At 39.7% G+C, this 14,587-nt stretch overlaps 1 protein-coding gene across 1 annotated transcript; it reads left to right on the top strand.

The window, feature by feature from the left end:
* Window positions 1-7,427: 7,427 nt before the first annotated feature.
* On the top strand, window positions 7,428-10,466 carry LOC122297776 (wall-associated receptor kinase 5-like). Its single transcript, XM_043107969.1, has 3 exons — window positions 7,428-8,173; window positions 8,354-8,530; window positions 9,146-10,466. The coding sequence occupies exons 1-3, from the start codon at window positions 8,041-8,043 to the stop codon at window positions 10,360-10,362; spliced, it is 1,527 nt and encodes a 508-aa protein (XP_042963903.1). The 5' UTR covers window positions 7,428-8,040; the 3' UTR covers window positions 10,363-10,466.
* Window positions 10,467-14,587: the final 4,121 nt, after the last annotated feature.

Below are 14,587 nucleotides of genomic sequence, written 5' to 3'. Positions count from 1 at the left end.
TATAATATAATTTTTTAATATTAATTTTGTTTTGGGATTTGAACAACTAAATTATTTATTATATTTTGTATGAAAATTTGGCGTAATTGTAATGATTATATGATATAAGATGACATAATTTAGTTTTGTGTAACCAAACCATCCTAAGTCATGTATACTTATCCTTAAAAAATTACTATTTCTTACTAGTATACTAACAATATTGCAAAGGTGGGAATTAATTTTTAAATAGGACAACACAACAATTTGTCCAAATTGAGTAGTTTCCAACAAGGAAAAATCCTCACCAATTTATTATTTTTAATTGAGGATATTAATGTAAAATTATTATTTATATCAAAAGTTTAAGCTGTTAAAAAAATAGATTAATTACTTATATTAATATATTATTAACTTGTATAACATGTCAATTTGGATATCACAACTTGAAAATTTGAGGTTGTTAAGAAAGTGTGTTTTTCAAAAATATGATATTGATAGCTTTGGAATGGTTGGCCCCTACGGCCAGTAAGGGGGAAAAAGAAGAGTAAAGCCTTTTTTAGATAGTAAAAATATTTAATCTCATCTCATCTCTTTCATAATTATTAATTTTTTAAATTTTAATATAATATATAATAAATAATATAATTTTTTTAAATTTTAAAATAATAATAATATTAAAAAATAATATTATAATAATATTTTATTTAATTTTTAATTTTTATTGCTGTCTAAACTAAATTAGTGGAGGACACAAGACTGGCTAGTATGTATCTTCGTTCTTATTTAATGGATACTAGGTTGTTTAAATTTTCGAAAACATACACGTAGAGCTAAAGAACAAGAGAAAGCGTGGAAGCTGAAGGAAGTGGCTAATATTTCAGAGTTGCTCAAGAACGAGAGGTGAGGATCTTCGACCACCTGCCATAGAGAAAGTTATTAGTCTGGTTCTCCCGCAATTAACTACTTTTTCCTTCCAGTGCTCAGAAAAAGAATCCGTTTTGCTTTCCTGAAAATGAGGAGTCGAATAATCTAAAGTTTTGTCAGGTTCTGTTCTCTGTGTTTAATGTGTCATAAGTTCAATGATTTGTTTGGGGCTAGTCTGAAGTTAGAACTGCTTGTTTTTCTTTCTGTCTCTTATCATATAACTCGAGCTCCTTGCTCTCAAACGTCAGACAATTCTCCAATCCCAAAAATTGGCATCCTTTTTGTTAATGTTCTTTTGCATGCCTTCCTAATTAAGATACTTTTTTGGAACCTGTACGTACTAACTACTCACTAGTGTAAATATGATGATCATGAAAAGATGTATAGTTTATAATTTTATTGATTTATTTATTTTTAATGCTTCTTATTATCTACCTTATTAAGTCCTTTCTAACCGTTCATCAAGCCAACTTGAAGTCTCTCTATGTTAGCTTGTTTTATAAGAGGGAGCTGCGAAGAAAGACAAGTTATTTCGGAAGCACTGAAGCACAGATCAGACAAAAAGAAGGTCAGCCATGGCTTTGCATGGAAAGCTTTTGGAACAACTAGTAGTGCTGCTACATCTGATTATTGGGGTCCAGCTAGTTTTATCAGCACCTCAACCCAATGATCGGAGCTGCAACCGCAGTTGCGGAAATGTTAGTATCCCCTACCCATTTGGTACAAGCAAGGGCTGCTACCTTGGTCCATCTTTTCGCATCATATGTGACTACTCTTTCCAGCCCGCAAAACCATTTCTGGGCGTTGATCATAATATAGATGTCCTCAGCATCTCTCTTGATGGTGAACTTCGAGTCTCAAACTTGGTATTCCGTCGTTGCCAATGGTGGCCAGAGTTTGATAATCAGCCTAGTGTCCGCCGCATCTCTGCCTTGCTCAACTTGTCGAAATTTAGCATCTCACTTGAGAAGAACAGTATCTTTGCCGTCGGTTGTAACTTTTACGCCTACATAAGTGGCTCGCATGAACAAGATTATACGTTCATGTCTGGGTGCATATCATTCTTGTTGGGAGCTGTTCTGGCCCAGAAACGAATCTAAATAAAGGAGGGACGAAATTTAACGTGGTTCGGCAACTGCCTACGTCCACAGAAGCTGTAATTTTACTATGAAATTGATTTTTACAGAAACTCTCTCTCACCCACTCTCTGTTTCTCTCTTCTGTCTCTCCCACTCTCTGTCTGCACGCTACACTTTCGCTGCTCTTAAGCTCTCCTATTTATAGGAGAGCATATCAGAACTATGCAGCAAATTTCTGCATGATTTTAGGAAGATGTGGGGAGGTGCCTAACAAAAGCACCGAACGGTGCCTTCGGTGCCTAACATGCCAAAATAGTAAACGGTGCATGGCACCGTTTACTTCTTTGTCTCCATCTGCAACAATCTCCCACTTGGAGACAAATGAGTCTACATATCTTCATAGCAATTATCACAGCAACTTCAAGTCATGCCTTTAAGTACGAAGTCCAACTGAAGCTATACACAGCTTCAGTTTGTCAGCAGTAACTACTTTTGTAAACATGTCTGCTGGGTTTTCTGCTCCTCGAATCTTCTCAAGTATCAGCTGTCCACTATCGAGAAGAGATCGGATAAAATGGTATCGCAACTGTATGTGTTTTGTTCTGGAATGAAAGGCTGGATTCTTTGCAAGAAAAATAGCACTCTGACTATCACTGTGCAGAATGCCTTTTTCATTCTTCTTTCCCAATTCCTCCAGGAATGACTGCAACCAAACCATTTCCTTCCCTGCTTCAGTTATAGCAACGTATTCCGCTTCTGTAGTTGAGAGAGCAACAATCTTCTGTAACTTAGAAGCCCACGATACAGCTGTACCACCCAGCGTATACACAAATCCAGTAGTACTTTTCCTGCTGTCAACGTCACCTGCTAAATCAGCATCTACATATCCTTGTAGCTTTAAACCTGCTTTCGTAAAGCATAGTGACGTATCTGAAGAGCCTTGTAGATATCTCAAAATCCACTTAACTGCTTCCCAATGCTGCTTTCCTGGATTACTCATGTACCTGCTCACAGCTCCCACTGCTTGTGCAATATCTGGCCTTGTACAGACCATGGCGTACATAAGACTACCAATAGCAGATGCATAGGGTATTCTGTTCATGCATTCTTGCTCTTCCTCCGTCTTTGGCGACTGATCCGTAGTTAGTCGAAAATGACTAGCTAAGGGTGTGCTCACTGGTTTCGCCTTGTCCATGTTAAACCTTTTGAGCACCTTCTTTACATACTCCTCCTGCGAGAGCTTGAGAGTATCATTAGACCTGTCTCTAATAATTCTCATACCAAGGATTTGTTTTGCAGCACCCAAATCCTTCATCTCAAATTGCTTTGACAACTGCTTCTTCAGTTTATTGATCTCCTCGATGCTTGACCCTGCAACGAGCATATCATCCACATACAACAGTAGGATAATATAAGAGTTGTCAAAGTTCTTCATATAGCAACAATGGTCAGCCTGCAGTCTTGTAAATCCATTACTGCACATGAAGTTGTCAAACTTCCGGTACCATTGTCGTGGAGCTTGTTTTAGGCCATACAAGCTCTTCTTCAGTTTGCAAACTAGATTCTCTTTTCCCTTCACTGAGAATCCTTGTGGCTGGTGCATATAAATGTCTTCCTCCAAATCACCATGAAGGAATGCAGTCTTCACATCTAATTGCTCAAGATGTAGATTCTCTGCAGCCACAATTGCCAACACTAGTCTGATCGTTGTTAATTTTACAACTGGGGAGAAAATGTCTGTGTAGTCGACACCTTCTTTTTGTTGAAACCCCTTTACGACCATTCTGGCTTTGTAGCGCTTGCTACCATTGTGCTCTTCCTTAATTCTGTACACCCATTTGTTGTGCAAAGCCTTCTTGCCTTTTGGAAGCTTAGTTAGCTCCCATGTCTGATTTGACATCAGTGACTTCATCTCATCTTGCATGGCTTTCTCCCACTTGATCGAATCTTCAATTTGTAGAGCTTCATCATAACTTTCCGGTTCACCACTGTCTGTTAGCAAGATGTAGTATAGAGATGGTGAGAACCGCTGTGGTGGCCTGATCGTCCTTGAAGATCTTCGAATAACAGTGAGTGGTGTACGTTGTTCGATCTGTGGATCATCATTCTCTTGATCCTCGTTCTGATCAGTGTTGACTCGAGTAACATCAAAGTCAACAACCTCAGGTTTCTTTGGCTGCTCCTCAGGTTCAGCTTGTGACCTAGCTTTGTACAGAATCTGCTCATTGAAAATCACATTTCTACTTCTGATAATTTTGCGATTTTTATCATCCCAAAATCGATAGCCAAATTCTTCATCACCATAACCGATGAAAAAACATTTTCTAGATTTGGCTTCTAACTTATTACGATCAGAAGAATCTATGTGAACATATGATAAACAGCCAAAAACTTTCAAATGGGAAAGATTTACCTTCTTTCCGCTCCAGACTTCCTCTGGTAGATCGAACTTTAAGGGAACTGAAGGTCCCCGATTAATCAAATAGGCTGCAGTGTTAACTGCATCAGCCCAAAAACATTCAGGCAATCCTGAATTCAGCCTCATGCTTCTGGCACGTTCGTTGAGAGTTCTGTTCATGCGTTCAGCTACGCCATTCTGCTGCGGTGTCCCGGGAATAGTCTTCTGAAATCTAATCCCATTTGCAGCACAGAATTCTTTGAACCCTCCGTCGATGTACTCTCCTCCATTGTCTGACCTCAGACATTTTAACTTCAAGCCTGTTTCATTTTCAACCATGGCTTTCCACTTCTTGAAAGTATCAAATGTGTCAGATTTATTTTTCAAAAAATAAACCCATACTTTCCTGCTTGAATCATCAATAAAGGAAACATAGTACCGCGATCCTCCAAGAGAAGCGACTGGGGATGGCCCCCACAAATCTGTGTGCACCAACTCCAACTTTGTAGATTTTGGAGTTCTACCATTTTTCAGGAAACTAACCTTTTTCTGTTTCCCAAAAATGCAACCTTCACACATGTCGAAATCAGTTGATTCCAACTTTGGTAACTTCCCCTTGGATAATAGAATTTTCATTCCTTTCTCACTCATGTGACCAAGCCTTTGATGCCATAGGTTGGCATTTGCATCAGCAATTGCAATAGTATCTCTAATACTTGAAGTCATGTATAGAGTACCTGTTTTTGTGCCTCGAGCTACTACCATAGCTCCTTTTGTTATCTTCCACGTGCCACCGGTAAATAGTACCGAATGCCCATCAGCATCAAGTTGTCCTACAGAAATCAGGTTCCTCATGAGCTTAGGAACATGTCGCACCTTCTGTAGCAACCATGCACTTCCATTGGGCAGATTGATTGGTACATCTCCCATGCCTTCGATTTCCAACGCTTCTCCATCTGCTAAGTACACCTTCCCGAAATCACCAGTGACATAATTCTGCATGATTTCTCGGTGTGCTGTAGTGTGGAACGAAGCTCCTGAATCTAACACCCAAGATTCAATTTGGTTGTCGACTGAAAGAAGTAAGGCATCTTGGAGATCTTCTGTTGTGGCATTAACAGAATCATGCTCATTCTTCTTCTTTGCTTCTTTGCAATTATTTTTGAAGTGGCCAATCTTGCCACAATTCCAGCACTGTACTTGTTTTCCGGACCTTGATTTACTTCTGCCTCTTCGGGACTTCGATCTGCCCCGATTTGAACTTCTACTAGCTCCTCTACCTCTCGTCTCGAGGTTTAAGGCAGAACTGGAAGTTGATGCTTCTCCTGTATCTCTTCTGCGAACTTCCTCGCTAAGAATATGGTCCCGGATTTCTTGATACTTCATCTTTGTTTTGCCATAAGAATTGCTAATAGCTGTTCTCATGGCCTCCCAGCTTTTTGGCAATTGAGCCAGAGCAATCAGTGCACGTACTTCATCATCAAATTCAATCCCCACTGAAGCTAATTGATTGATGATGGTGTTGAACTCATTCAGATGTTGAATAACTGGAGTTCCTTCTGCCATTCTCAAGTAGAATAGCTTGTACATCAGATGCACTTTGTTATTGGCTGATGGCTGCTCGTACATATCCGATAGAGCTTTCATCAAATCCGCCGTGGTCTTCTCCTTTCCCACATTGTGTGCAACTGATCTTGACAGTGTTAGTCTAATGACTCCCAACACTTGTCTATCAAGGAGACTCCAATCTTCATTGCTCATGTCATCTGGCTTTCTTCCTAGGAGTGGAAGATGTAGTTTCTTCCCATAGAGATAGTCTTCTATCTGCATTCTCCAGTAGCCAAAGTCTGTACCGTCAAATTTCTCGATACCAGCACCTTTAGCTTCTTCTCCAGCCATGAGTTCAAATTTAAACAAAGATCACCGCTGCGTTCGAAACACTCGAATTAGCTGGAAACGAGTCCGGAATGATCCAAATAGTTTGTCAGCACTATTTGATCGTTGCGATGGAACTCCAACTGGCGTGATCTAGCCCAAATTGATCTGCAACACGTGGATGGTTCAGATCCAATATACTGACGCCGAATATCAAAATTTCGACCGTACGGATGAGTCCGGAATGATCCAAATAGTTGGAAAGCACTATTTGATCGTCGAAATGAAACTCCAACTGGCGTGATCTAGCCCAAATTGATCTGCAACACGTGGATGGTTCAGATCCAATATACTGACGCCGAATATCAAAATTTCGACCGTACGGATGAGTCCGGAATGATCCAAATAGTTGGAAAGCACTATTTGATCGTCGAAATGAAACTCCAACTGGCGTGATCTAGCCCAAATTGATCTGCAACACGTGGATGGTTCAGATCCAATATACTGACGCCGAATATCAAAATTTCGACCGTACGGATGAGTCCGGAATGATCCAAATAGTTGGAAAGCACTATTTGATCGTCGAAATTGGACTCCGAATGGCTTAGATCTAGCCAAAAACAGATCTGAAAAACGGACGGCCTTGATCTGTCTGGCGCGTGAGTTGCACGCGCTGTACAGTGAGCGTGGTCAAGCACTTGGCGCGTGGGATGCACGCGCTGTACAGTGCGCGTGGCGCGTGATACGCACGCGCTACAGTGCTGTGCGCGTGGGGAGAGTGAGGCGCGTGTGCAACACGCGCAGAACCTCTGTAGGGCGCGTGGGGGCGCGTGAAGCGCGTGTCCGTCACGCGTCTTCAACCTCTGGCGCGCGTGGGGGCGCGTGAGCGCGTGTGTTGCACGCGTCTTCAACCTCTGGAGCGCGTGGTGCGCGTGGATTTGCAGCAGATGCACGCGCCGATCTTCTAGGGGCGCGTGTAGCCTCCTCCGACCTCCGTTTTCGATTCCGTTTGCGGCAACGGATTCGTCTCGGCGCGAGGAACACCGTGGAGTTGTCAAAAATTGATTTTGAACAACTTGAATTTTCGGACAGATTGAACCGGTGCTCTGATACCAGTTGTTGGGAGCTGTTCTGGCCCAGAAACGAATCTAAATAAAGGAGGGACGAAATTTAACGTGGTTCGGCAACTGCCTACGTCCACAGAAGCTGTAATTTTACTATGAAATTGATTTTTACAGAAACTCTCTCTCACCCACTCTCTGTTTCTCTCTTCTGTCTCTCCCACTCTCTGTCTGCACGCTACACTTTCGCTGCTCTTAAGCTCTCCTATTTATAGGAGAGCATATCAGAACTATGCAGCAAATTTCTGCATGATTTTAGGAAGATGTGGGGAGGTGCCTAACAAAAGCACCGAACGGTGCCTTCGGTGCCTAACATGCCAAAATAGTAAACGGTGCATGGCACCGTTTACTTCTTTGTCTCCATCTGCAACAATTCTGTGGCAACAGTTCCGGTTTGGTTAACGGCTCTTGCTCTGGCCTTGGCTGTTGCCATTCTGCAATCCCAGAAAACACAACGAATTATAATTTGAACGTTCAGAGCATTTACACTAATGGATCCGGCAGAACCTCGGGACAATCATGTGGTTTAGGTTTTATAGGGGAAACACAGGCATACAACTTTTCCACCTTAGACTTTACAAATTTAACGAAAAGGGAGACTGTACCCCTGGTGCTTGATTGGGCAATTGGAAATAAGACGTGCAAAGATGCTCAGAAAAGTATGACAAGCTATTTATGCAAAGCAGCAAATAGTAGTTGTTCGGAACCCCATGGTCGTGGGTATACTTGCAAGTGTCCCCCAGGTTATCAAGGGAACCCATACCTTTCTGATGAACACGAGGATAGTTGCCAAGGTAATTAATTATTAATGGTGTTCATTTGTTTTACTTTATAAGCCTTTTCTTTTTCTTTTTTAATGTCAGCTCATTTTTTATTAGCAAATTAATCAGTTCATGTTGTACTTGTTAAATGAGCAAACTGTTATGGCTGTATTTCGATGACGACGGACTAACTGTAGTACTCACGTGTTTCAGATATTGATGAGTGCAAAGATCTTGATCGGAATCCCTGCAATGCTACTGCAACATGTACCAACACTAACGGGAGCTACATATGTATATGTCCCAATGGATATGAAGGCGATGGGAGGATGCCGCCTGGAACAGGTTGTAGTCGAAAAGGCCAATCCAAGACCATGATTATTGCCCTGGGTATGTATAACATATATAGGAATAGTGGTATTACAGTACTACTCGTCTCTTTTTTATTTTCATTTTCTTGTTAATTTACTAACTACATTTATACTGGTTATTTAAAAAAAAAAAATAATTACATTTATACATGCATGATGGATTTGGTTTCCCATGCAATTACCTCACTCACTTCCCATGCAGTAATTATAATTTGGTCTAAAATGAACCATGCATTTTGATTCATGTAAAGTCTTTTAAGTTGAGAAAATTAATGTTTTGAGATGGGTAAGTTAATTCAAAGCTTAGTTCACTCTTTCTATTCCATATAATTAATTTGTAACCTTACCTTTCGTACGCATGGAACGTAGTTGAAATCTGCTAATGATAGATCTTTGCTTCTCCAAAGTCACTAGCTATAGCTAGCTAGGCTTTAAATCCTTCTTTTTAATGATGATCACTAGCCAAGTTAAAACTCGAAACTCAACTCCTTGTACGTCATTTTTATATATTACGTATATTACACATTGAAATCTCAGCTTTGTTGAAGTCATTGCATGTGCTATAATGTTAGTGACTGAAGAAGATATTGAAATACATTCTATATGGTCAAAATGCATGCTTGAACAATTACAGGTGTCTGCATAAGCCTTTTAATCCTGCTCGTGGGAAGTTCGTTGGTATATTGGGTAATGCAAAGAAGAAAGCTCAAAAAATTGAAACAGAAGTTCTTCAAACAAAATGGTGGCTTAATCTTAGAACGACAACTTCTGAATCACAAAGAATCTGTTGAGCCAGCTAAAATCTTTAGTGCAGAAGAGCTTGAAAAGGCCACTAACAACTATCATAAAAGTAGAGTCATTGGCCAAGGAGGCTTTGGAACTGTTTATAAAGGAGTTTTACCAAATGATAGAGTGGTCGCCATTAAGAAGTCCAATGTTGTTGATCAGAGCCAAATTGAGCAGTTTATAAATGAGATGGTTGTGCTTACTAAAATTAGGCACAAGAATGTGGTGAAGTTACTAGGATGTTGTCTTGAGACCGAAGTACCCTTACTAGTATATGAATTCATCACAAACGGGACACTTTTTGAGCATATTCATGATAAAAACCTGTCATCCTCGCTCTCATGGGAGAAACGTCTAAAGGTAGCATTAGAAACTGCAGAAGCCTTATCATACATCCATTTCGAGACTTCTATGTCTATTATACATAGAGATGTGAAAACTACAAATATACTTCTGGATGAAAACCATACAGCAAAAATGTCTGACTTTGGAGCTTCAAGATTAGTGCCTCTTGATCACACAAGATTAACAACCGTGGTGCAGGGAACTTTGGGATACTTGGACCCAGAATACTTCCATACTAGCCAACTAACTGGAAAAAGTGATGTGTATAGCTTTGGTGTTGTTATTGCAGAGCTACTAACAGGTGAAAAAGCACTTTCCATGGATAGGCCTGAAAGTGAAAGAAATCTAGCAATGTATTTTGTTACTACAATAAAAGAGGATCGCCTCCTTCAGATTATTGATGATCGCATTCTCAAAGAAGGTAATACTGAGGAAATAAAGGAAGTTGCTAATATAGCAAAAAAGTGTTTAAATGTAAGAGGGGAGGATAGACCTAGTATGAAGCAAGTAACAAAGGAGTTGGAGGGATTAAGACTTTCAGAAAAACACTCGTTGAAAAAGGTTGATCCCAACACACAACAGACTAAACACTTGCCTAATGCACCTACACATTCTTTGGGAATTGATGTTGACATCGGCAGCTCTTCCATCAATACTGCTGTTGCGGATGACAGCATGAGAAATCAAGTAGTTAAACCAACAGATGATGATGCTAGATAATTTGTTCATCCTCATCGAAGGCTAGCATAGCCCATCTCTCGTAGTCGTCGACATTCATCATCACCACCCATTTTCTCCATTTTATTATTTGCCCCCCCCCCCCCCCCCCCCCCCCCCTCCCAACCATTGAAATGAATTTAGTGAAATGTGAGAATTTAGTGAGAATTTAGTGAAATGAATTGTTAGCCTATTTCCATGCACTACTTAATTCAGAATGAAAAGCTTTTAGCTAAATCCAGTATCGGTTATCCGAGGAGATAAGAGTTTTAAACACAGTAAAAGAAAAAGTCTAAATCCATCTACAGTATTAATTAGCTTAATTAGTAGGAAAATATAATAAAATTTTTGGTGATAAACAGCTAGCTAGGTACGTGAGTTGGCATCTAATAGCTAATTATGGTCATTAAAAACAAATTTATTCAGCTGTTTCAAGCGCAATGTGGCTAAGTCGACAAACCAGTCCCAATATAATGATATTCATGTGGAAAATAACATACCAGAATGGACGTACATAAAAAAGGAGACAATATCCATCATCAATATATATCACAAACTATTTACATTACAAGTGGAATACCTTCTAATCATGCGAAAAGCATCCAGCTTGCTTGCGGAAGACTTCTTTTGTATAGTCCTTCCCTTGCTTTAATAATTTCTTGCTCAAACAGGGGACAAAAAAGAATGCTTCAATTATTGCTCGTGGAATCATTCTTACCAACTTTTGTCTTCGGATAAGAAATGTCTTTGTAGGTAATTAATTAGCTTTTTCTTGCTTTTTGCATCGAAGTGTTGCTTTAATGTCTTATCTATTCCGATCAGTTTATACTTTAGACTTCTTTAATGAAATTTTTATTTTGGTTTTGCATAGAAGTAGAATCTAATTAGGTAAGTAACTGCCTTTCTAAGGGTTCATTATTCATTAATATTGCTTAATTAATTTAGAGTGGGCCCCCTAGTACTTGGTAATTAGGCACGATAAAAGTTACGTTTTATAAGTCCATGCATGCGACCATTGCAATTTGGTTTCAAATTAATACATTAAGGTCCGTCGGTAAAAGAATACATGAAGTTGCAATTTGGTTTCAAATTAATACATTAAGTTAGGGGTGCTACCCGCCCCCCCAGGGGCGGGGCCACCCCGCCCCCGCATGGACGGGGGATGGGTACCCCGTCCGGTAACGGGAGTGCGGGGGTGGACCTGCCCCCGTCCGCCCCCCGGCTTTGTAATTGGGCCCTTGGCCCATTAAGATTATTTGGGCCATTTTGAGCCCAAATAAGTTTTTTGAGCTCAGAATGATCCAGAAACACAATCCACACATATTTTTTAAACTAAAAATTTAACTACAACTATATTTATATATTAAAAAAACCTAAAAAAGAAATTAGGAATACAAATACTAATTACTAAATTTCAAGTTCAAAAACTTCAACGGTCAACCTAATACTATTAGCCTATTAATTACTAAGTAACTAAGGCATGCACTAAGCTATTACAAAATTACAATGATAGAAATTACAAAATCGTGTCAACTAATAAATAATTACAAAATTATAAAGACATAAAAATAATAAATACTACAAATTGTACCATTAATGATTAACATTACAATTAATTATAAATTAACAAAATCATAACATTAGGAAGTTTGATCAATTTTGGGTGATGTTGAGTTCACTGAGACGTTCCATTATGTTGAGATATGGGCAGATAAATTCAAGATCATAAATCCTGCAATAATAATAAGTTCAAAATAAAACGAATTAGAATTATCAATATAAAGTTTTAACTTATAAATTAAGGGATTAATTGTGCAAACCATGAGCAATAGTGGGTCTAGAGTCTAATATAAAAGAAGTCATATTGCAGCGGAGGTAGCTGTAGACGTCGTCCCAGGTTTCACTACAACAATTAAATTTGAAATTAACACCAATTAATTTTAAATAAAAAATAAAAATAAGATAATTGAATTCAGGTGACATTACCAGATCCAGGTGCATCATCACCCTCCTCCTCGGCGTTGACATGATCATAATCAATAACATCCGAAACATAAATTGGACTCCCTGTGATCCAATTTGAGGTGCAAATCAAAGACTCAACAGTGGCAGGATCTAATGAGCTCCGGAATTGATCCAATATGCGCCTTCCGGTGCTAAAGGCCGACTTCGAGGCTACTGTGCTAATAGGGATGGCCAAAATACTGCGGGCTATTTGTGCAAGGACAGGATACTTGGGGGCATGTACCTTCCACCAAGCAAAGATATCAAAGTCTCGTACATATGGTTCAAGATCTAGACCAAAGTATCTGTCTATCTCTGACTTAGCCTCTGTAGTACTTCTCGTTAATGGGTTCCCTTTCATCCTATCACCCCAGTCTATTCTATGTTTTTTCTTAGCCCTGGCATCTGGAACTGGTGGGGGGATAGGAGTAGGTGGCGTAATATTACCACCCCGCAAGATGGTTAACTCATCAAATAATCTATCAAGGGTTTCCCTAACCCTTGATGCAATATGCTCCGCCCATGCTTGCCCATAGGCAATACCCAATCCATATAGCATGTCATCCACCTTAAACCGAGGGTCAATGGCAACAGCTATATATAACAACATATTAGCCCTATCGAAATCTCCACCCCAATACTTGTCGTAATTCGCCCTTATCAACAACGTCATCTCCCGCAATCTAGTGTGACCGCTCGCAATAATCTCATCTAATTCTTTTTTTACCTTACATACTTATTGACAAAAATGATGGGATGTAGGATACAAAGAATCAGATAAAATCGTGGTAATCTCATAGAAAAGCTTTAGAAAATCTACGAAAGTAGATACAACATCCCAGTCCTCAGTCATAGGCTTCCCCAATCCCGCTTCGTGTTCAAAATATTTTACATATTGGATGTCTTCCTCACCCAATAAGGAAAATGCCAACTTATACTCTTGGGCTGCCTCCAACATAAAAAATGTTAAGTTCCATTGCGTAGTCAAATCAGTACAAAGCCCATTCTTTGATGTTATGCCCGTAGACCGCGCAGCAACCTTAAATTTCTCCAATCTCGCAGGAGAAGATCTCCCCCATCTCACAGCAGTCCTGACCCGAGCAATAGAGTCATGAAGATTTTTCATACCATCACTGACAATAAGATTAAGAATATATGCTGCACATCTCACATGCAAATACTCACCACCCAAGATTGTCTTATTTGCCTCTCTAAAAAAGGTCTTAAGATATCCCAATGCAGTATCATTAGACGATGCATTATCAACTATGCATGTCACAACGCGTATCAACTCCCACTCCTTTATAGCGGCCTCTAAGGCCCTCCCAATCATCTCACCCTTATGATCGGTAATTTGAAAAAATTTGAGAATTTTCTTATGCAATGTCCAATTGTCATCAACAAAATGACAAGTCAAATACATATAATTAAAATTTTGGACCGATGTCCAACAATCAGTGGTGAGGCAAACAAACTGACCCGCCAAGAAACCCCTCAATTTCTCTTTTTCAGATCGATAATATTTTTTTACATCATTTGCCACCGTGTGACGAGAAGGAAGTTGAAACCTTGGTTCCATGTAGTGACAAAATACTTGGAACCCTTCCACATCCACAATTTGAAAAGGTAGCTCATCCATGATGACCATACGGGCTAGGTGTATCCTATACTCCTCAGGATCCCACTTCGTGTACCCCTTTAACTCAATACCCTCACTACTCTCCCATCCTCTATTTTTTTAAGTCCAATTTCTAGCCTAGATTGACTCTTCTCTTGCAAAGATTTTAGAATTGGACTTTTTTTACATTGCTCTTCTAAGTGCACCTTTAATTGTGAGGTGCCATGTCTCATATAGTGGCATCCATAAATTTTACCGCAATGGTTACATTTGGCTTGAGGGCCCTCTAGTTTGGTGAAGTGAGACCAAACTATGGAAGCAGGTTTTTTGTTAGGCTTGGGGCAGGGCAAGGGGTGGAGTTAGGGGTAGGCGTAGGGGTAGAGGTAGGGGTACCCTCAATTGGGGTAGGGGTAGAGGCAGAGGTACCCTCAATAGGGGAGCTCGCACTAGAATCTGTCAGCATTTCCATTAACTCAAGCAAACAATAAATCTGAAATTATAGCAAACATGAAAAGTATTAACATCCAACCAAAGAACTAATATTGTTTGATATATTGTTCAAATGTTTAAATTTTTCCCCCATAATAGTCAGCAAAAAGTAGAGCC

This window comes from Carya illinoinensis, chromosome 15 (assembly GCF_018687715.1).
Source record: "Carya illinoinensis cultivar Pawnee chromosome 15, C.illinoinensisPawnee_v1, whole genome shotgun sequence".
NCBI classification, from domain to species: domain Eukaryota; kingdom Viridiplantae; phylum Streptophyta; class Magnoliopsida; order Fagales; family Juglandaceae; genus Carya; species Carya illinoinensis.
Note: the sequence above shows the minus strand (reverse complement) of the source record. Positions and strands in the feature narration are given on the sequence as shown.